General features: G+C 44.8%; 1 protein-coding gene across 1 annotated transcript in view; it reads left to right on the top strand.

The window, feature by feature from the left end:
- The window catches only part of LOC121544736 (leucine-rich repeat and fibronectin type-III domain-containing protein 5-like), a 48,763-nt gene extending 27,448 nt beyond the window's left edge, over positions 1–21,315 (top strand). Inside the window, exons 2-3 of the mRNA XM_041854845.1 lie at positions 15,570–16,977; positions 20,266–21,315. Of these exons, the coding sequence (XP_041710779.1) occupies positions 15,590–16,977; positions 20,266–21,253 (2,376 nt within the window). The 5' untranslated portion in view covers positions 15,570–15,589 and the 3' untranslated portion in view covers positions 21,254–21,315. The remainder of the gene's footprint in view (positions 1–15,569; positions 16,978–20,265) is intronic.
- Positions 21,316–24,910: the final 3,595 nt, after the last annotated feature.

Genomic DNA, 24,910 nt, shown 5'->3' with positions numbered 1-24,910 from the left:
CTTATGCATGATCCAGTGCCTGGATACAGCTCTTAGAACCACAAACCCCAGAGGTACTAAATGATTAGGCCTAGGCCAGGGATGCTGCCCCTAGTTTGAAATGAGGTGCCTTTGCTGCTTGGTACAGTACCGTCTTGGAATAAGTATTGGAAAAACAAACAAACAGCACATTCAATAGACATCATTGTCTACCACCTAGCTATAATAACACCTTATATTCATGCAACAATCAGTCTGATTTGTCTCGTCTCATAATGAGGCTACAGGAATTGGGTCATTTTTCTCTTTCTGGATCCCATACAAGGTTCATGAGAGCAGCAGAGACACAGCCACTATCGTCTACAAATGGGTCTTCCAAATGGACAATGACCCCAAGCATACTTCCAAAGTTGTGGCAAAATGGCTTAAGGACAACAAAGTCAAGGTATTGGAGTGGCCATCACAAAGCCCTGACCTCAATCCTATAGAACATTTGTGGGCAGAACTGAAAAAGTGTGTGCGAGCAAGGAGGCCTACAAACCTGACTCAGTTACACCAGCTCTGTCAGGAGGAACGCGCCAAAATTCACCCAACTTATTGTGGGAAGCTTGTGGAAGGCTACCCGAAACGTTTGACCCAAGTTAAACAATTTAAAGGCAATGCTACCAAATACTAATTGAGTGTATGTAAACTTCTGACCCACTGGGAATGTGATGAAAGAAATAAAAGCTGAAATAAATCATTCTCTCTACTATTATTCTGACATTTCACATTCTTAAACTAAAGTGGTGATCCTAACTGACCTAAGACAGGGAATTTTTACTAGGATTAAATGTCAGGAATTGTGAAAAACAGAGTTTAAATGTATCTGGCAAAGGTGTATTTAAACTTCCGACTTCAAATGTATATGCTGCTGCCAATCTAACTGGAGAAATAACTCTGAACTCTGGACCCGTCCATCTGTTGTGTGGTGTCATGGTAGACAGGCCAGGCAGGGAGGCAGCCGGTGTTTTTGAGAGAGAACTGGACAGGAAGCGTGTGTGTGTGTCTGTGTGTCTGCGGAAAAGCCCTACTCTCTACACTAGCACCACAAACAGACAGATGGCCTCAGTAGATGGTCCGCTAAGTTGAGACATTTGGGGTTAAGCTCCAAAGTTATTCTCATGACTTTGCCTCGCAGCAAACGCACATCCTATTTTTCTCAGACAAGAGGATTTACAGATTTAACTAGAAAAAGTAAACAAATAGAATGACGGGGTAGATGAAGGGAGGGATGGAGGGTGGCTGACCGGGCTGCCTGAATGAGCCTAGCCCCCCCACACACACACACACAAACACACACAAACACACACAATGTGCACTACAGAACATCATTTCAGAGGTGTTCGGTTCTGCATGCACGACAGTGTGCACACATAGTTAGATAAGCAGAATGTTCTGTCTGCTGCGTCTGTTAAGGGTCATCAGCCAGCCCACTTCATCTATAACAAAAACGAATCCAAAATTAATGGACAAATTTAATTGCCACCACCCTTCATGAAAGAGTTTCCATGCATTTCTAAGTGCTTATTTGTTTTTGCATTATTCATGTCTGTTTAATTGCACAGGCCTCCTGATCTAGTGTAGTTAGTGTGCTGTCTATTCTACACTGTTTGAATTATTCAGAGGTGCGACTGGCTGGGTCTGTTTTCTCTTTTTAACCAGGCGCTGCACACAGAGAGAGAGAGAGAGAGAGAGAGAGAGAGAGAGAGAGAGAGAGAGGTCGATAGTCATACATGTGTAGCAGCTGTGTGTTCTATTACATGCCTGTAGTCTCAGGCACATTGAGGATGTATACAGTGTTTGAAGGAACAGCTCTTCACAGTTTCACGTGTGAAGGCTCCACACATACACTACACACAGGCAGACACGCACGCACACACACTTATGAATCGTCCCAGGGGTGTTCCTGCCTGTCTCATGTATGAGGACGTTTTTCCCAAATGTAGCGAGAGATGACAAGGGAAAGAACAATAGCCACAGATAGACGACCCTTCCGTTGTGGAGAAATGATTATTCTTCTAACATGGGCAGGTGATGAGATTATGTTTATTGATTTACATTTTAGTCGTTTAGCAGACGCTCTTGTCCAGAGCAACTTACAGTTAGTGAGTGCATACATTTTTCATACTGGCCCCCCATGGGAATCAAACCCACAACCCTGGCGTTGCAAGCGCCATGCTCTACCAACTGAGCTACATGGGGGGCCTGTTGATTACAACAGATGGCGTTTAATCTCTGCTGGGAATCCATATAGAGAAAATGTAAAGAACATTTAACTGTCAAGGTTTACTCATAGATCATTTAACTTCAGATGGGTTTTACTCCGTAAAAGAGAGTGGCACTTGACCGGATCGGGAGTTGTTGTATTTTCTTCAAATGCCAAAGCCATTCCTCATTTCAGAGCATAATTAAAAAGTCCTCCCCTTTCTTGGAGCTTTGGGGAGATTCAGTTTAAGTCTGTATAGATAACATGTTGTGGTACATTATTCTCATGTATGTTTGTGCTGCAGGACATGCACAGTATGTCATAGACAACTCTATCATTGTCCTCCCAAGCACAGTGTGGACTCGAGTCACATGACTTGGACTCAAGTCTGACTCGAGTCTCAAATTTGATCATGACTTGATAGCATTTAAAAAAAACTTGAGACTTGACTTGGACTTGGAGTCTCAAGACTCAAGATTCGACATTGACTTGAGACTGATGACTTAAAATTATCTGGCCAGGTCTTGTCATGTTTTGTCACTCATTTTGTGGCACAGAGTCTCCTGTGGATTACTCTCCACGCAGCCAGAGACAATAGCCGCAGCATCGCACTTGCAAAAAAAACGTGCAAAAGATTGGCTAGTGAAACGCACACTAGGTCCTATGATTGGACCAGCAAACTGTCAATCAACCCAGGTTGACTGAGCTAGCGAACAGATTGCTGATTTGCTGTACAGCTATAGGATCGGGTGCAGCGCAAACGTCAAATTGTAGGGAGAGAGAATTGCCATAAATAAATATGCAGCTCCAAAAATGTTTAATACTTCAAAGGGCTGTCTAGTAGCCTCAATAAATAGACAAAGATTTGCAGTTGAACAAGTCATTGCATGTATAGACTTTTTTTAAAACTTGTCTTGAGACTTGACTTGAAAAAACTTGTGACTCGTCTAGACTTTCTCTTAGAATGCACGACTTGGACTTGACTCATTCTACTTGGGACTCGACTTGAGACTTGGACCTTGTGACTTGAGACTTGCTTGTGACTTGAATAATAGTTACTTGGTCCCACCTCTGCCATAACATAACAATGACACGTAATGTTGTTTAAGCTCAATTTTAGGGTTCAAATGTTAAAATGTTGTATTTTTCTCTCGTGATTGTTATATAATCCCACCATGCTTAGCCAGGCTCTCGGTAGAGTTGTCTGCATGAGGTAATCAGCTCCAGTTGATAGGTGGTGTGCTGCCGCTGCCTTCTCCACTCTCTTATAAATATCAGAGCCATTCTGCAAAGTTGAAGCTATTGATCCATATACACTCTAGCCTCTTAGCTATGTCAGCTATAAAGTGTATGCTACTCTGCTCTCTACTGTATATATATTCAGCAGCTGGAGACACTTATCTCCCTCACTAACTTTAAGCATCAGTTGTCAGAGCACCTTACCGATCACTGCACCTGTACACAGCCCATCTGAAATTAGCCCGCCCAACTACCTCATCCCTATATTGTTATTTATTTTGCTCATTTGTACCCCAGTATCTCTATTTGCACATCATCTCTTGCACATCTATCATTCCAGTGTTAATACTAATTGTAATTATTTTGCACTATAGCCTATTTATTGCCTTACCTCCATAACTTGCTACATTTGCACACACTGTATATATATGTATTTCTGTTGTATTTTTTACTTTGTTTTGTTTTACCCCATATGTAACTCTGTGTTGTTGTTTTTATCGCACTGCTTTGCTTTATCTTGCACAGGTCGCAGTTGTAAATGAGAACTTGTTCTCAACTGGTTTACCTGGTTAAATAAAGGTGAAATAAAAATAAATAAAAAAGGCCAGGTTTCTTTACAGGACACTAGAGATGTAAGTTACTGTAGCATACATCCAATGTTAGGTTGGTTGTAGCAGAAAACTGCATTGACAGACTATTAGAAGACTATTAGAAGATGGTGTGGCACATAATGCTGGGGTAAATACAAAGACAATGAACACAAATTGTGACTTGGGACATTTAGTCTTATTTTAGGAGAGGACAGTGAACATAATATGATGTTTGAAAAGGTATGGTGTGGCATTAGTGGGACATTTAGTCTTATTTTAGGAGAGGACAGTGAACATATGATGTTTGAAAGGGTATGGTGTGGCATTAGTGGGACATTTTGTCGTATTTTAGGAGAGGACAGTGAACATATGATGTTTGAAAAGGTATGGTGTGGCATTAGTGGGACATTTAGTCTTATTTTAGGAGAGGACAGTGAACATAATATGATGTTTGAAAAGGTATGGTGTGGCATTAGTGGGACATTTAGTCTTATTTTAGGAGAGGACAGTGAACATATGATGTTTGAAAAGGTATGGTGTGGCATTAGTGGGACATTTTGTCTTATTTTAGGAGAGGACAGTGAACATAATATGATGTTTGAAAAGGTATGGTGTGGCATTAGTGGGACATTTTGTCTTATTTTAGGAGAGGACAGTGAACATATGATGTTTGAAAAGGTATGGTGTGGCATTAGTGGGACATTTTGTCTTATTTTAGGAGAGGACAGTGAACATATGATGTTTGAAAAGGTATGGTGTGGCATTAGTGGCATGAGTAGAAAACAAAGTAAAAGGCAACAAGCATTGATGTGAGACTGTAACAAAATACAAATTGAAATAATGATACTTCATTATTGATTTATCCTTTGGTAACGAGGCATAGCTACTGTACAAATGGGTAATTGTCTCCATTGTGGTTTAATAAGTGTGATGTCATCATATAAACTGCTAATGGATTTGTTTTAGTAATGATAATGGTGAGCTAAGCTGTTTTCCATGCTAGTCATTACAAATCCAGGGCAATTGATTTCACTTCTCTGAAAGCGGGATATATCAAAAAGCTGCTTAAACCCTGTTACAAAATGAAATGGATCCCTTTGCAGTCAGACGCACGGTGTCCGTCGGTGGGGGGAAAAACAGCCTTAAACGTAATCTCACAGTGAATAGCATTCATATGTGCAACCACAGTGGAATTTGCCAAAATACCATACTATTGGCCTACTGTACTGTAGGCTTCTCACATCCTATTCAGCCAGTCAGTCCCAGCTTAGTCCCAGGCTCTGGGCATGGATGCTGTCTTGTTTAATTGTCCTATCTCAGGAGATAGGGTTGTGGGATTGGCGATAAGCAGGCCTGGGGTCAGGGGGAAAGCTACTCAGCACATTATCGGCCCATCTAAGCGGCCCGCCTGCCTGGAGGCTGGAGGCTGCCTTCCATCTCTATCCGCTCCTCCTCTCATCTCATATGGGTCCTCATCCAGATTCCCACATCAGATCATCCATGGATGTTGTCTGCTGGCTGCTGAGCTCAACTTGGTGCCATTATTTCAACTTCACCCAAGAACAGTTCAGGGAGAGTATTTTACAGGCTTACAGTGCATGTAATTAGGCGTAAGGTGCTGAGGTGAAAAGAGACAGAGAAAGTGAAGGCAAGGTATTTGAACCCATTACCCTCGCGGCTACCCATCTCTGCACCACCTGCTTCTCAGCTGGAGTGTTCTGGCTGTGGTCGCGACTCAGATCAAAGCTGCCGTTGACCCCCGTTCCCCCAACACTGTTCAAAGCACAGGGGTCACGGAGGCTAGTAGTGATTGAGGCAGCAGTTTTCTGGAAACCCCTCGCCTCGTCGTCATCACGCACTGAGAGCTCCTTCCTCCTGGGCTAGAACACTGGCAGCGTGGTGTCAGTCTGTTCTGATCAGACCCACCAGACTGAGGGTTTGTAGCAGGGGGGCTGTGCTCTCCTGGGGAGATGAAAGATGAGCTTAGGGAGGCCTGGCTGCTCGTTGGGCCTGGAGGAGGCCAGCTATACTGTATATATATGGATCACTAGGCAGCCTGTTCCCCTTGCCCTCTCCACGGCTCTCCACCGCGCCGGCCGCTTAACATATGGGCCCGCTGGTGGTTCTCTCCCCAGCAAAGCCTGCTGGGATGCTGGGGCCTCCGGCTCCTCCACTGACTCTCATGTACTGCTGGAGGCCCTGGACCACACAACAGCTACACATCACCCCATGCCAACACACACAGACGCACACACGCATGCACACATATACACACACACACACACACACACACACACACACACATATTCTACTTTGTGAAACACAGGCAGGGGGAAGGGGACAGGTTCAACTGTCCTGGATGGTAACCTGCGATTCAGTGACCAGTAAACAACATGTCTAAGGAACCATGGGAAATCAGGTCGGTAGCCCGACAAGCTTCATCACAGTGTCATGAGCTGCTTCAACCTGTTTATTAATATGCATCTCATTACATGCAGCGCTGGATTCATGTTCCTTTACAACTAAAAGGCCAGAGTGGACAGGCAAACAGGTTCACGCACCCATGCACGTACACACATACGCTCACACACACACACACACACACACACACACACACAAACACACACACACACACACAGTCTTGCGCAGCTAACGTTGTGGGGACATACAATTCAGTCCCATTCAAAATTATATTTTCTTTAACCCCTAACCCATACCCTAACCTGTACCCTTACCCTAACCTTAATCCTAACCCTAAACCTAACCCTAGCTCCTAACCCTAACACTAAAACTAAGCCTAGCTCCTAACCCTAAACCTAATTCTTACCCTAACACTAATTCTAACCTTAACCCTAAACCCCCTAGAAAGAGCATTTGACCTTGTGGGAACTTCTGGTCCCCACAAGTATAGTTAAACATGTCCATACACACACACACACACACACACAGTCGCACACTGGCACACGCATGTATACACAAACACACTCACACAGTGTGGTCTAGTGTTACTCATGCTGAACAGTGTTGTTCCTCTCTTGTTATTGATGCTCCCCAAGCATTGCTGCAGAAAAGAGGGAAGTGGTGCGAATGAAATAGGGATATGGGTAAACTGTCGACTACGTATTTGTTTACTTTTGACTTTTTTTACCCCCCAACTTACCATCACAAATAGCTGACAAGATAACAATTGTATATTTAAACTAGCAAATATGGAAAGAGAGATGGCGAGAGAGAGAGAGAAAGAGAGAGCGAGAGAGAGAGTGAGATGGAGAGAGAGAGAATGGAAGAAAAAGGAGGAGAGGTAAAAGAGAGTCTGTGTGACTCAGAGCGCCTTCCTTCCAGAACGCTCCATCGTCTCCTTGTGATGAAAGTCTCTGAGGGAGCAGGGCAGGGAGAGGCTGTTCCTGCTTTATACAGCACAGTGGCGGATGCTGCTGCCTGGATCTTGGGGGAGCAACCTTTTGCAGCATGCAGTGCTGGGTTTCAGCTCATGTTACCTCTCTAAGATGCTGATTTATGTGAAATATTATATTTTCATCCCGAAAGTCCTCACCTAAGTAAAGCTACGTCTTCAGCTGTTTGAAAATAGATAAAGACATACATTGAATGTACAAAACATTAGGAACACCTTCTTAATAGTGAGTTGCACCCCCTTTTACCCTCAGAACAGCCTCAATTCGTTGGGGCCTGGACTCTACAAGGTGTTCCACAGGGATGCGTGCCCATGTTGAAGCCAATTCTTCCCACAGTTGTGTCAAGTTGGCTGGATGTCCTTTGGGTGGTGGACCATTCTGATACACACAGGAAACTGTTGAGCGTGAAAAACCCAGCAGCGTTGCAGTTCTTGACACACTCAAACCGGTGCGCCTACCATACCCCATTCAAAGGCACTTAAATATTTTGTCTTGCCCATTCACCCTCTGAATGACACACATACACAATCCATGTCTCAATTGTCTCAAGGCTTAAAAATCCTTCTTTAACCTGTCTCCTCCCCTTCATCTACACGGATTGAAGTGGATTTAACAGGTGACATCAATAAGGAATCATAGCTTTCACCTGGATTCACCTGGTCAGTCTATGTCATGGAAAGAGCAGGTGTTCCTAATGTTCTGTACACTCTGTGTATACTGTAGCGCTTTAGAAGGTATTAGCAGTGTAGAAGCAGCTTGAAGCTATGTTCACTCTGGAAATAGGAATAGAATAGTCAAATATGTTCTTAGCACCTCGTACTATTCTACTTTGCAATGCAAAAAGATGTCAAAGCCATGCAGACAGACAATAAAAAATTGCAAATGCAAATGTTCCTCCAAAGGAAACTGAAAGAAATACCAGGTCATTTGTTCTGGGAAAGAATGAATCAAACTTTTTGTCTAGTCTGGCTCAGCAGCTTCATTATGTCTTACTATGTCTACAACAAAAGCCAAAGCCAGGAACAGTGCATATATTTATCAGAAAGGTGATATATCTGCATTGGTTTCTATATTTATTAACATACAGTACAGTCTCATGCCTTTTTGTCACTTGTTCCAAATCGTAATTTCAGTATATTTCATATTGACGATCTTTTGCTCAGGATTATATTAGGATTTGGGTTAAGGTATGATAAGGCTTACGGTTAGTGGTTAGGGGTTGGGGTTAGGGGTTAGGGGTTTAAGGTTATGCTTCGGTTACATTGAGGTAAGAGGTAAATATGATCCATAACACTTTGAAAATAAATGTATTAAAGAATTGGCTTGTGATGAAATCAATGTGGGACCAGGTTATTACAGGTTAAACGTCAACACGTTGATGTAATTCAACTGTGGGTATTTTAGGGACCGTGACACAATACCAGCCTAACTCCAGTTGACATTCATGTCAACGCTCTCACTGTCCTGAGGGCCAGCTGCCAAGCCACATGACTCTTTCATCGATCTCCTCATCCCCCCTTTCTGTGTACCCCAGCCCACCTGCACGTGTGTTGACATATCTTAAACATTTAGGATCATATTTTGAGTGTGATGGAAACGTCCCCTTTGAGAGCACATAAAATATTCACGTGTGCGTTGTATCAAATTTGATCAGTGTGAAATATAGAGGAGTATTCATGTTTTGGCTGTGTGCATAATTCATCGGGTGGAGTGTCTTCCACACTTCGCTCCCCTAATGCTCCCCCTGAAGTTCTGTTTGCACTCCACTGCACAGTCAGTCAGCCATCTTTTATTGATGAACAGGATACAGAAACAGAAACAGAATGGTACCTCTTGCACATCTCCACCTTGTCTTTAACATTGAGTGTGACTGTATGTTGGCGCCGACGAAGATGGCGGCCTCGCGACCAGCTCTTAGGAAACGTTGCAGTATTTTGTTTTTTTTTTGTATTATTTTTTACATTATTAGCTCAGAAAGTGTTTTGCATCATTACATACAGCCGGGAAAAACTATTGGATATCAGAGTGGCGTTAACTCACCAGCATTACGACCAGGAATACGACTTTCCCGAAGCAGATCCTTTGTTTGCTCTCCCCAGGGCAACTGAACTGATTCCAGCGGCTGACCCAAAACATCGCCGGCGGAGGAGAGGCACTCGGAGCGGCCTGCTGGTTCGACTTAGGAGGTGCGCACACCACCCACCGCTTCCAAGTATTCTACTCGCTAATGTTCAGTCTTTGGTTAACAAGCTCGACGAACTACGGGCAAGGATTTCCTTCCAGAGAGACGGAAACATGGCTCTCTTGGGATATTCTGTTGGAATCAGTCCAGCCAGATGGGTTCTCAGTTCATCACGCAGACAGGAATAAATATCTCTCCGGAAAGCAGAAGGGCGGAGGTGTGTGTTTCATGATTAATGACTCATGGTGTAATTGTAGTAACATAGAGGAACTCGAGTCCTTCTGTTCACCCGACCTAGAATATCTCACAATCAAATGCCGACCATATTATCTCCCAAGATAACTTTCTTCGGTTATAGTTAAGGCCGTGTATATCCCCCCTCAAGCCGATACCAAGACGGCCCTCAAAGAACTTCACTGGACCTTATGCAAACTGGAAACCACATATCCTGAGGCTGCATTTATTGTAGCCGGGGATTTTAACAAAGTAAATTTGAGGACTAGGCTGCCGAAGTTCTATCAACATATCGACTGTTGTACTCGCGCTGCTAAAATCCTCGACCATTGCTATTCAAACTTCCAGGATGGTTATAAGGCCCTCCCCCGCCCTCCTTTCGGCAAATCTGACCACGACTCCATTTTGCTTCTCCCTTCCTATAGGCAGAAACTCAAACAGGAAGTACCCGTGCTAAGGACTATTCAGCTGGTCTGACCAATCAGAATCCACGCTTCAAGATTGTTTTGATCATGCAGACTGGGATATGTTCTGGGTAGCTTCTGAAAATAATTTAGACGTATACACTGAAACGGTGAGTGAGTTTATCAGGAAGTGTATAGGTGATGTTGTGCCCACTGTGACTATTAAAACCTACCCTACCCAGAAACCGTGGATAGATGGCAGCATTCGCGCAAATCTGAAAGCGCGAACCACCGCATTCAACCATGGCAAGGTGACTGGGAATATGGCAGAATACAAACAGTGTAGCTACTCACTCCGCAAGGCAATTAAACTGGCAAAACATCAGTATTGAGACAAAGTGGAGTCGCAATTCAATGGCTCAGACACGAGACGTATGTGGCAGGGTCTACAGACAATCACGAACTACAAAAGGAAAACCAGCCACGTCGCCGACGTGTCTCGCTTCCAGACAAGCTAAACACCTTCTTTGCCCGCTTTGAGGATAACACAGTGCCACTGACGAGGCCCACTACAAAGGACTGTGGCCTCTCCTTCTCCATGGCCGACGTGATTAAGACATTTAAGCATGTTAACCCCCGCAAGGCTGCCGGCCCAAACGGCATCCCTAGCCGCGTCCTCAGAGCATGCGCAGACCAGATGGCTGGTGTGTTTACGGACATATTCAATCTCTCCCTTTCCCAGTCTGCTGTTCACACATGCTTCAAGATGGCCACCATTGTTCCTTTATCACCGCCTGGTACGGCAACTGCACCGCCCACAACCGCAGGGCTCTCCAGAGGGTGGTGCGGTCTGCCGAACGCATTACCGGGGGCAAACTACCCACCCTCCAAGACACATCAACCACCCGATCCACTGCCTGTTCACCCCGCTATCATCCAGAAGGCGAGGTCAGTACAGGTGCATCAAAGCTGGGACCAAGAGAATGAAAAACAGCTTCTATCTCAAGGACATCAGACTGTTAAATAGCCATCACTAGCACATTAGAGGCTGCTGCTGCCTATTGAAATCACTGGCCACTTTAAGAAATGGAACACTAGTCACTTTAGTAATGTTTACATATCTTGGACTACTCATCTCATATGTATATACTGCATTCTATTCTATAATATTCTACTGTATCTTAGTCCATGCCGCTCTGTCATTGCTTGTCCATATATATATATATATATATTCTTAAATCCCATTCCTTACTAGTTTTGTGTGTATTGGGTATATGTTGTGAAATTGTTAGATATTACTTGTTAGATATTACTGCACTGTCGGAGCTAGAGGCACAAGCATTTCGCTACACCCGCTATAACATCTGCTAAACACGTGTATGTGACAAATACAATTTGATTTGATTTGATTTGTTGGTGAATGGGCTTTTTAGTAACTAGTCATTGTTGCTTGTGTTTGAGTGCTGTGCTAGAGGTAATTTCATAAGCCATTGTTGTTGTGCTCTTAAAATGTAGAATGCTCTTAATATGAACACTGTAGTTTAGTTAGAAGGCTGAAGGCAGGCGTGCTGTAAAACAGAAGAGCATTTTTATTTTACAGAGTTATGAAGGGTTATTGTATGGCTGTGTAATAAATTGGGACTTTACCATTCTGAATACTACTTTTGTTCAGATGTTTTCCTAGTTTAATAGGAGATGGAAGTAACTGAAAGTAGGTAAAACATGCCTTTCTAATCTGCCTCAATCTCTCTGAGTGTTAAATAAAGGACCCTTTCAGACTGTATAAATTAGCATGGACTTCCTGAACTTTTGCTTTTTTCAGTCCTTTTTCAGCAGACGCTCTTATCCAGAGCATACATTTTTCATACTGGTCCCCGTGGGAATTGAACCCACAACCCTGGCATTGCAAGCGCCATGCTCTACCAACTGAGCTACAGGAGAATGTAATAATATCGCAGTAATTGCATTGACACTCTTGTGGTTAATTGCACATTCGGGACAAACACAATGTTCCATCATGAAAGGAAGGCGATAATGTTATGTTTTCAATGCTCTAGTACTTCCTATTCTGGATTCTGTAACCCCTTATAATTTGCTTATACGTAAACAAACAACAAACATCCTGCTAGCAGAGCGTTGCATTGGAGAATGTGACTTGCACCCATAAAGAATACCCATCTAAATTGCATAATCCTGCCTCCACTTGCCTCAAGGACAAATCTGACAATATCATACTCTTCTCTCTTTCTCTCTCTCTCTCTCTCTCTCTCTCTCTCTCTCTCTCTCTCTCTCTCTCTCTCTCTCTCTCTCTCTCTCTCTTCTCTCTCTCTCTCTATCTCTCTCTCGCTCTCTCTCTCTCTCGCTTCTCTCTCTCTCGCTCTCTCTCTCTCGCTCTCTCTTTCTCTCTCTCTCTCGCTCTCTCTTTCTCTCTCTCTCTTCTCTCTCTCTCTCTATCTCTCTCTCGCTCTCTCTCTCTCTCGCTTCTCTCTCTCTCGCTCTCTCTCTCTCTCTCTCGCTCTCTCTTTCTCTCTCTCTCTCGCTCTCTCTTTCTCTCTCTCATCAATATCAAGTAGATGTCATGAACATGCTCCAATAATGTTTATGTGCATCCAATAATGATGTTGGCATACTCCTCAACATTGATCAGGGAGTCATAGTGTGCTCAGCTCAACTACCTAATTACAACTGCTATACTAACAATAATTCCTGGCTGCATCGCTGGCTATGTGCCACACAGTCTCATCAGTCTGAAAATAGTTCTGGTTGGTTTCCAGTGACACGGTTACAAGGATGTGCCCTAAATGGAACTCTATTCCTTATGTAGTGCACTATTTTTGGCCAGAGCCCTATGGGCCCTGGTCAAAAGTATTGCACTAAATAGGGAATAGGGTGCTATTTGGGATTTACAGTGCAGACAGGATAGACAGGAGTGTATCTACTGTGTCTCTGCAGGGAGTCAGGCCATTAGTCTCAAAGTGCCTACTTTACCTGATATTCTCATATCTGATTTTATGGGCAATCATCAAACAATGCTTTTTGAAGGTTCTCTGCAGTCTCTCTGTGTATAAATGCTATTTTTAAACCACCACTCGTAGCTGTCCCTGAGAGATTGCATTGAGGTTTTAGCCACAGTAAAAACAGCTACTAATTTATATGCATGGGTATATTTGCATAGGTGTGACATTCTTTGTTTGCAATCCAATGCATGTAGAAAATGTGTTGATTGATGGACCATTCCCCTACTGTACATATTCTCTGTCTTTCTTAGACTTGTGATTTAGCTATAGGATTTAGATGATATTGTATTGATATTGTAGGTTCTTGTTCATGGATATAGAGTTATGAACACCACCTAAACCATCTTTAAGTTTGTCCTGGCATTCCACCATGGCAATTGACTTCCTTAAGCATCACGTGTTAACCATGATGCATCATGTTCAGTGGGATGTTCAGATCTACCCAGCTATGAATCAGATATGTAATGTTCCACTGCAGATCTGTATATGCAATACAGACTGCAGAGAGAGAGAGAGAGAGAGAGAGAGAGAGAGAGAGAGAGAGAGAGAGAGAGAGAGAGAGAGAGAGAGAGAGAGAGAGAGAGAGAGAGAGAGAGAGAGCACTCTCTTCATTACAATCTCATATTTCTCTCCTCATCCTCATTATTTTTAGTCCCTCACACACACACACAAACAGCAGTATGTATAGCCTGGAAAGGAAAATCCATGGTAAAGAATTACAGTGTGGTAATGAACATGATCCTGCTGTCTGCTCTGTGAGTGGGCAGCAGTGTTGCTTTCATTACCCTGTGGTGGGATGACCTTCCTGTGTGCTCTGGAGACAAGACTAGAAAATTAGATAATCACACAGGCTGCCATGCCATGCAAGTTCACTGGACCTGCATGTCATGTGATTCATTGTGTCCCAGATGGCACCATATTCCCTATACAGTACACTATGGACCCTGGTTAAAAGTATTGTACTATATAGGGAATAGGGACAGTAGGGTGTTATTTGGGATGCAGATATTGGCTCTTTACCTACCTTTAGTAGCCTGTCATGTGACGAGTACCTCTTCTCCTTCATAAAAATAACATACTGTATCATGCCAGATCATCCTATAGGCTAAATTAGGCCTTTTCCAAACGTGAGGTAATCATAAGTGCATACGTCAGGCAGTGGTTTTGGCATGTGTCAGTGTCAAGTATGGTCTGGCTGACTATGATGATAGACTGTTATGTCTACATGATCCCATTCACTCTATGTCACGAAATGAAATTCTCCTGTCAGGATTTTTCACACCTCATCACATTGACTTTATTTAATTTACCCATCATCCTTCCTTTGTAGCCAGGCAGGCAGGCAGCCAGGCAGCCATGCAGGCAGGCAGGCAGCCAGGCAGCCAGCCAGGTAGCCAGGCAGGCAGCCAGGCTGAGTGAGTAGCGAGACACTTATCTTCTCATTCCATACTTTCCTCAGTGTAATTACGGCGGTGATACCTTCCTGCGTGTAAGGGTAATGTGCTAGATGTGTCTGCTGCAGTCCGCAGATCAGGCTTAAGCAAGATGAAACAGCTCCTCTGTTCTGCACCCCCACACACTTCTAATTCTGAGTGAGTGACCCCAACACAGGGATAACATGACTCACTCTGGGTGTAGAGGAGAGGAGAGCAGCAGGGGATGTGTTTTAAAGTAAAAAGCTCTGTTCGGAACTATGGTGTATGGACAGGCTAATGATGCATGTAAACATACATTTATTATTTATGTTAGAATATTTAACCAGTTATTAGTTGTACTGACGTTATTTAACCAGTTTCTAGTTGTACTGACATTATTTAACCAGTTTTTTGTTGTGCTGACGTCATTTCAACCCGTTTATAGTTGTACTGATGTCATTTCAACCAGTTTATAGTTGTACTGATGTCATTTCAACCAGTTTATAGTTGTACTGACGTAATTTCAACCAGTTTCTAATTATACTGGTGTCATTTCAACCAGTTTATAGTTGTACTGACCTCAATTAATCAGTTTATAGTTATAATGGTGTCATTTCAACCAGTTTATAGTTGTACTGACGTCATTTCAACAAGTTTTGACCCCTGGGTATTGTCCTACTAAATGGCCACATTATACAAATGGATTTTCAAGGCTGGGGTGGAATATAACTAAGTATCAGAGCATCTGTTAGTGTCACTGCTGGGGTCAATTTTGGTGGTGAATGTAATGATCCAGTTCAGATGATAAACTATCTATTTTCTCTCCCTCTCTCTGTCCTATGTTGCAGGTGTTTGAACCTGACTTACAATGGAAAAACTGCTGGTCTGTCTGTTGGTTATTGGAATGGCAGTGAAGGCCCAGATCTGTCCGAAGCGCTGTGTCTGTCAAATACTATCTCCCAACCTCGCAACCCTCTGTGCCAAAAAAGGGCTCCTCTTTACCCCCCCGAACATTGACAGGCACACCGTGGAGCTGCGGCTGGCCGACAACTTCGTCACCAGCATCAAAAGGAAAGACTTTGCCAACATGACCAGGCTGCAGGACCTCACCCTGTCCAGGAATACCATTAGCTTCATCACGCCGCACGCGTTCGCTGACCTGGAGAACCTCCGCGCCTTGCACCTGAATAGCAACCGTCTGACCCGGATAGCCAATGACACCTTCAGCGGCATGTCCAAACTGCACCACCTGATCCTTAACAACAACCAGCTGACGTTGATCCACCTGGGGGCCTTCAATGACCTGCTGGCCCTGGAGGAGCTGGATCTGTCCTACAACAACCTGGAGTCCATCCCCTGGGAGGCTATCCAAAGGATGACCAGCCTTGCCACCCTCAGCCTGGACCACAACATGATCGACTACATTCCTGAGGGGACCTTCTCTCTTCTCCAAAAGCTCAACCGCTTGGACGTAACCTCTAATAAGTTACAGAAGCTCCCTCCTGATCCTCTGTTCCAGCGGGCCCAGATTTTGGCCACGTCTGGGATCATGAACCCTCCCTCGTTCGCGCTGAGCTTTGGTGGAAACCCACTGCACTGCAACTGTGAGCTGCTGTGGTTGAGGCGCCTGAGCCGAGAGGATGATCTGGAGACGTGCGCCTCACCGCAGCATCTCTCCGGACGCTACTTCTGGTCTATCCCTGAGGAGGAGTTCCTGTGTGAACCTCCTCTCATCACCCGGCACTCCCATGAGATGCGGGTGCTGGAAGGGCAGAGGGTGGTCCTGAGGTGCAAGGCCAGGGGGGACCCTGAGCCTGCCATACACTGGATCTCCCCAGAGGGGAAGCTGGTGGCGAACTCCTCCCGGACGCTTGTGTACACCAACGGCACCCTGGACATTCTGATCAGCACAGTGAAGGACACGGGATCCTTCACCTGTATCTCGTCCAACCCAGCGGGTGAGGCACATCAGACTGTGGAGCTGCTGATTATCAAACTCCCACACATCTCCAACAGCACCAACAACATCCAGGAGCCTGACCCTGGCTCCTCTGACATCTCCACGTCCACCAGGGCTGGGGCCAACGGCAGCAACCACACTGGGGACACCAAAACTAGCACAGATAAACAGGTGGTCATCGCTGAGGCCACGTCCTCCACTGCGCTCATCAAGTTCAACTTCCAGAGGAATATACCTGGGATCCGCATGTTCCAGATTCAGTACAATGGCAGTTATGATGACTCTCTCGTTTACAGGTAGGTTCCGTTCAATCCCCTCTTGGTGATTTTATTGACCGGATTTCTGTATGAAATTCATGGTGAAATTAGTAATGGCCCTAATGGATTTAATTTCAATCATCAAGTGCACTTATAGTATTGGTTCAGATATGTTTTTATGCATAAAAACATGTTTGTCTCAATCATATTCACAGACCATGCAAACCCTAAATGATGTTTTATAGGCTTTCAACCACTTCTTTATAAAATCAATGATGGTGACCATCTTTATTAAGCAACGCATTAAACTAAACAACCAATATTCAATTGCTAAGCAATTACGGTAGCCACGATCTGAGATTTAAAAGCTATTTAGCTAGTAGCTCATGCTAGATTTGTGTGATTGTAATCTATTACATTTCATGTTCGACTATTGTACAGTGAGTGATTGTATTTGCACAACAGAATTGAGTAAACATACAAATATTTACAAGAAATACATGTGAGTGGAATTACAAAAACAAACAATAATTTTAATCTAAAATCCCAATGTTATTACATCTGTTTTAGATCCACTGTAATCCTTAAAAATGAATTAGTAAAAACCCCTGCAAAGCAAAACTCACATCCCCACATTGGCTCAGAGCAGGCAGGCTGTGTGACAGAGGGATCAAAGAAAGACAGCAGTCTCTCAGTCATGATCTCATATAGATTAAGATGAGCTGAACTCTGCATTGTGAAGCAACACATAACCACCCTGTTTTCTCTGTGATGTGAATAGGAGATTATTGGATTTCAAAGAGGTCGTCAGTAAAATGGCCAGTTTTAGTCAGTTCCACACTAACTAATTCAGTCTCAACAACTACAACTAACTGGAACTGCAATGGGCACATACAGTACATTGATTAAGTCTAAATAACAAACAATTGGCTGGAACTCCAATGGGCAGGAGGAAACCATCTGGGGTTCATTAACGAAAACATCTGTCACTTTTTTATGTTGATCTAATAGGAAAGGATCAATCCCTTTGCTCTCTTTGCCTGTAGAGGCACAAATGGAAACCAATCCTATATCTGAGGAAGGGAGGAACGCTGTTCTTTTGAGCATCGGGCGTATAATGGCTGGCTGCAGCATCTATCCTCAGAGAGTAGGGAGTGATGAACACCATGTTTCTTTTGAAAGGGTTTCTAACATTAGCGTATCTTCAGATTTTGCATTGAACAGTATTACTAATTTTCCACTAATATAGTCTTACAAATATTTTTTTGTAAAGCTTCACACAACTACAAAGCCACATTATACCCTCTCACTAGTCCTGAGTTTGTGTTCTTGTGTTGATATGAAGGATCACCAATAGTCTCTGGGGTACATTGACCTTTTGAATAGCATGTCTCCTGTCAATATATCCCAGAAGCACAGACCATTTCAGTTTTACTATAGCTTTCTCTATAGTTGTGTCCAGGGGCGCAACTTTCACTGGGAACGGGGGGGATATGTCCCAAACGGGGCAACGGTGTGCTTTAGGACAATGCGGTCGGGTAGGCTGTTTGGAGTGTTTATCCGACTGGATTAAAAAATATATATAATAATAATAATAATGTCCCCCCCACTTCTAAAACAAAAGTTGCGCCCCTGGTTGTTTCACCTGCACACAGTCATTTTCCTTTCAAGCATATTTATTACTCAATGGGGTTGTGATTAAAAAATCTGGGCAATTGTGCAGCAAGTTTTTATGTGCACACAAATCAGGAGAATGAGCCTCTTTTAAAGCACTCCAACATGGGCAATTTTAGCCAGCAAAAAGCCCTATGGGGAAGGTAATACCTGGCTCAGATGTGCTTAAGGCATGAAAGAAACAGCTTTATTCAAATTAAATGGTCCCAATGTCTATTTTATTGTCCAATAAACACACCCAGGCTAACATAACAATCTTGTTAAAATTATATGTTGTCTGTCTCTCACAAGATTTTAAATGGGTTTAAACTAAAAGAAGAAAAACATTCCATTAGCTGTAGATTTAGATGACATGGCTGGATGGAGATGTGCTGTGCACTTTGCCCGATGACTGTTGGTGGATGTCAAGGTTGTCAACCTGCATGTGTAGTCAGCCTACGTTAAGTTATCTTGGTTTTAGACCCTCGGCTCAGCAAATGTTAATAGTAAATAAATCAGTGGAAGTGTTGTTTACCCTTTGGGCGCTGTTGTTTTTATCATTTATATTTTAAGGGCTTAACACAGTAATTTTCTTGACAATGTACAGCAAAGGTAGAGAGCCACATTATGTGCCTGTCATAAGCTACGTTTTCTGCATGAAAGCATTCAATTAATTGAATTTATTTGGCAATGCAATCAGTTCCATATGGTTTTGAGCGTCGCAAAATCATAATCAACAAAGAAAGGACTAAAAAATAGTGTATTTACTGGTATTCTGTAAAGGTCACAGTTTGAAAGTTCGATATCGCTAAGCATTTTTAAATGACAATGACAATCTCTGCCATGTAGTGTTGTTGTAACTCCTTTTTGTATAGTGATGGATGTGTATACACTCACTACTGTAAGTCGCTCTGGATAAGAGCATCTGCTAAATGACTCAAATGTAAATGTAAAAATTGATATATATATATCCCTTCACTCAAAATTTACCATGATTGGCCTAAAGTCTTTCCATCGTCAGCCATTTCTAGACTTTATCAATGTGTTAACTGTTCAGAATTTTCCGGCAGTTATTTAAGATCTTTAAATTCTCCAGATATTTGTCAGAAGATGGTAAAAAAAAAGAGGGAAGGAATGGACAGCCCTGTTCATTAAATGAGTCCTTGCTGGTTCTTAGAGTGAACAGTCCTGGGCAGACATTGCGATGACAACTTTAATAAGAGTTAATAACACATCTAGCCACCAATAAATGCTGCTTTCTTAGCCACTTTCTTCCAAATAAATAAACACCACAATGGCAAAGACAACATTAGAGGTCAAACGATATTCAGGAATATAAATTACATTAGCATTCACCTAGTCAATGTATGCTGTCTAATGTTATACAGGAATATTGCACACACAATGCTGTAACATCTTGAGATTGTTTGTGTTGTCTTTGAACATTTTAGGTTTCATTGCTCTCCAAAAATATATTCATTTTGATTAGCCTTGTAGTTTTGGTATAATTAGATATGAAACTTTATTTATAAAATGCAGCAACTAGCATTGTTTTAAGTCTATAGGAAATTGCTTGTCAGAAGCAGAAGTACATTTTGAACAATTGGTAAGAAAAGAGTATGCATTAATGACATTAATTGTCTTTATAACACATTTTTCCTTCTCTCCTCTCAGAATGATTCCCCCCACAAGCAAAAACTTCCTAGTCAACAACCTGGCTGCTGGGACGTCGTACGACCTGTGTGTTCTGGCCATCTACGACGACGGTATCACCTCCCTCACTGCCACCCGTGTGGTGGGCTGCGTCCAGTTCACCACCGAGTCTGAGTACCTGCGCTGTCACTTCATGCAGTCCCAGTTCCTGGGAGGCACCATGATCATCATCATCGGCGGCATCATCGTGGCCTCCGTCCTCGTCTTCATCATCATCCTCATGATCCGCTACAAGGTCTGCAACACCAGTGACTCGGGCAAAGGCACCCTTGTCACCAATGTCCACTCACAGACCAACGGGGCGCAGTCTCAGGGGTGCACCGTCACACCCTCTGTGTCCAAGCAGGCCATGGGAGGGTCAGAGGGAGGGGGTGGAGGGTGTCTAAAGGCCGCTGGGCATGCGACGGACACGCTAACGCACTCGTCCGAGACCTCTCTCCCAGACTGCTCCACTGCTACGTCCCTGGTGACCCAGAGCTGGAACACACCTGGATCCTCAGGGTCTCTGAAGCCAAAGCGCAAGCCTGCACCAAAGCCCTACACTGCTGCTGCTGCCACCCCTGAGCCCAAGATAGAGGCCCTCCCCAATGCTGAGACCCACAACACCAACCGCAACAACTCCACGGCTCTGCAGCAGCCCTCCGCCCCAGTATTCCACTCCCCCCTACCCTCCTCGCGCGTCAAGGACACCCCCATATTGAGACGCGCACACCCCAGACCCTCCTCCAAGTACCTGACCTTACCGGTGGAAGGGGTGAGGGCCAAACGTAGGTACTCTCTAAACGAGGACTTGTCCAAGCACCACTGCTACATTGGGACAACACAATTTAGGAATATGTGGTCTAAGCGGAGTATGTCCATGAACGGGATTCTACTTCAACAGGAAGATATAGACAGTGGCAAGGCCACCTTTTCCAGTTCAGAGTGGATTCTAGAAAGCACTGTGTGACTGTTCTGTTTGTGTGTGTGTGTGTGTGTGTGTGTGTGTGTGTGTGTGTGTGTGTGTGTGTGTGTGTGTGTGTGTGTGTGTGTGTGAGTTGGGAAATCTGTTTTTCAACCATTTTTTATTTTTTTCTCCTTGAGTTTCAGTTTACTTTTATTTTTATTTTCAAAGACCAACAGTAAAACGGATGCTTGCCTTGTAGGAATCAGAATTGCATCCCTGCTTTCCTCCGATGGAGAGAATCTCCAGGAGGGCTCGGAGCACAGTGCTCAGCAGTCCATGCAGTGTTTTCATACCCATACAACAAAGAAACGAAAAAGGAAAACATTGAGAAAAAGAAAACCAACACACCTGTCCACTTATACAGTACATAGTCCCATTGTTATAGTTGTGGCAAGAGAAAAGCATTGGTGCCTTCCTCTGCATAACAGTTGTCCTCTTGCCAGGAGCACCAACAGGAATTCAGCTGTCCCTGACACAGGATGTGGGATCAAGAGGAACAAGAGCGATTTCACAAAAAGCCTTTCTATTATAAGGAAATAACATTTCCTGCATATGAGACAATACAAAAAAATAACGATCAGACTTGTTACTGGGACTCTTATTAAATTGATATTTTTTCAAGACAAATTCAAGCTTTCTTTTCAGTGACATTGATATTGCCTTTGTTTTAAGGCACAAAAAAACCCTGTACATAGTTATGTTGTGTAAAATAAAAAATATGAAATAAGTATATTTCAATGGTCTTGTGTTGGTAAATACATTGATAATCTCTTCATCACAGACAGGCATATTCTCAGGCTAGCCCTACCATACACTATATATACAAAAGTATGTGGACACCAAATTAGTGGATTTGGCTATTTCAGCCACACCCGTTGCTGACAGGTGTATAAAATCGAGCACACAGCCATGCAATCTCCATAGACAAACATTGGCAGTAGAATGGCCTGACTGAAGAGCTCAGTGACTTTCAACGTCGCCCCATCATAGGATGCCACCTTTCCAACAAGTCAGTTCGTCAAATTTCTGCCCTGCTAGAGCTGCCCCGGTCAACTGTAAGTGCTCTTATTGTGAGGTGGAAACGTCTAGGAGCAACAACGGCTCAGCCGCAAAGTGGTAGGCCACACAAGTTCACAGAAATGGACTGCCGAGTGCTGAAGCACGTAGCACGCAAAAATAACCGGTCTTCGGTTGCAACACTCAGTAGAGTTCCAAACTGCCTCTCGAAGCAACGTCAGCAGAAGAACTGTTTGTTGGGAGTTTCATGAAATGGGCTTCCATGGGCGAGCAACCGGACACAAGCCTAATATCACCATGTGCAATGCCAAGCGTCGGCTGGAGTGGTGTAAAGCTTGCCGCCATTGGACTCTGGAGCAGTGGAAACGCGTTCTCTGGAGCGATGAGTCACGCTTCACCATCTGGCAGTCTGACGGATGCTACCTGCCCCAATGCCTAGTGCCAACTGTAAAGTTTGGTGGAGGACAAATAATGGTCTGGGGCTGTTTTTCATGGTTCGGGCTAGGCCCCTTAGTTCCAGTGAAGGGAAATCTTAATGCTACAGCATACAATGACATTCTAGACGATTCTGTGCTTCCAACTTTGTGGCAACAGTTCGTTATAGAGGCTCTTATAGAAGCAAATGAGGAGGGACCAACTCCATATTAGTGCCCATTGTTTTGGATTGAGATGTTCGTGTAGTATACCTAAGAAACCCTCTCTAACGTTCAGTGTAACGTCATCCATTAGTCCTCAAACGTTTTTGGGTTCCCATAGCTTGTCAAATGTTCCTCTGACCTACCCTCTGACCTACCCTTTAAACCAAGCAAATGTTTCCAGACGCTATTGTAGGCTTTCGCTGGCGGGACCCACCATTTGGGGAAACACTGACAGATAAGAAAATTGCAGACGTATAGTAATAACATGCTACTATAGTAGGCCTACTTATATGCCATGTCCTGTACCAGTAGAGAGGGATTGACATGTTTTAGTATAATTCAAGAAGGGGTTTATCATTTCTTCCACACGAAACCCCGATATCTTAACCTGGGCCAAAGGTATAATGCTGCTGAACTAATACTGTGGTCAGTGACCTACAATAGGATGAACAGGATCAACTTTAATGTCCCAGAGGGGAAAATGGTTTTACATGCTGACCACACCGCAAGCGTTACGTGCGCGAGCGTTGCAAAATAAATGTACACATACATGTTATTCAATCATTGCACCCACACTGCTCACACGCGTCAACGAGCGTCTGCGTAGCCAGGCACTAAAACTGTCACGATCGTTTAAGGATTTGTGGAACCAAGGCGCAGCGTGATAAGCGTACATTTTATTAAGAACTTAACACACGACAAAACAACAAACAAACGATGCGTGAAGTCCTAGGTTACACAAAACAAACCTTTACGGAACAAGATCCCACACCGACTAGTGCCAAACAGGCTGCCTAAGTATGGGCCCCAATCAGAGACAACGAGATACAGCTGCCTCTGATTGGGAACCACCCTGGCCAACATAGATCTACACGATCTAGAAAACACAACATAGAAAATATGACATAGAAACTCCACACCCTGGCTCAACATTTAAGAGTCCCCAGAGCCAGGGCGTGACAGTACCCCCCCCCAAAGGCGCGGACTGCGACCGCGCCACACAAACACAACAGGGTAGGGGCCGGGTGGGCATTCCGCCTCGGAGGTGGATCCGGCTCCGGGCGTGACCACCACTTTCTCTCCACCTCCCCGTTGCGCCCCTGGTCTGGTCTGGCACCGCTGACTGGAGCTGGATCCGACGACGGTGGATCGATCTGTACAGGCTCCGGACTGGAGCCGCTGGCTGGAGCTGGACTGGGCACCGGTGGAGCGGATTGCTCTGGCTCCGGAGTGGATCCGCTGACAGGAGTTGGACCGGACCCCGGTGGAGCGGATTGCTCTGGCTCCGGAGTGGAGCAACTGACCGATGCCGGACCAGGCACCGGTGGGAAAGGCACGGGCCGTGCCGGACTGGACACACGCACCACTGGCTTGGTGCGGGGAGCAGGAGCGGCCCGGACCGGGCTGACGACGCGCACCACTAGCTTGGAGCGGGGAGCAGGAGCGGGCCGGACCGGGCTGACGACGCGCACCACTGGCTTGGTGCGGGGAGCAGGAATGGGCCGCACCGGGCTGACGACGCGCACCACTGGTTTGGTGCGGGGAGCAGGAACGGGCCGGACCGGGCTGGCGACGCGCACCACTGGCTTGGCGCGAGGGACAGGAACAGGCCGGACCGGGCTGGCAACGCGCACCACTGGCTTGGTGCGAGGGACAGGAACAGGCCGGGCTGGACTGGGAACACGCACCACTGGCTTGGTGCGGGGAACAGGAACAGGCCGGACCGGGCTGGCGGCGCGCACTACTGGCTTGGTGCGAGGTACAGGAACAGGCCGGACCGGCTGGCGACGCGCACCACTGGCTTGGTGCGGGTAGCAGGAACAGGCCGGACCGGACTGGGAACACGCACCACTGGCTTGGTGCGGGGAGCCGGAACGGGCCGGGCCGGACTGTGGAGGCGGACTGGAGGTCTGGAGCGAAGAGCTGACACAACCCGTCCTGGCTGAATGCCTAATTCCACACAATACGTGTGAGGCATCAGCACAGGACGTACGGGGCTGTGCAC

Source organism: Coregonus clupeaformis, chromosome 29 (genome assembly GCF_020615455.1).
Source record: "Coregonus clupeaformis isolate EN_2021a chromosome 29, ASM2061545v1, whole genome shotgun sequence".
Taxonomy (NCBI): Eukaryota; Metazoa; Chordata; class Actinopteri; order Salmoniformes; family Salmonidae; genus Coregonus; species Coregonus clupeaformis.
The sequence above is the reverse complement of the archived record's forward strand: the minus strand, read 5'-3'. Positions and strand labels throughout refer to the sequence as shown.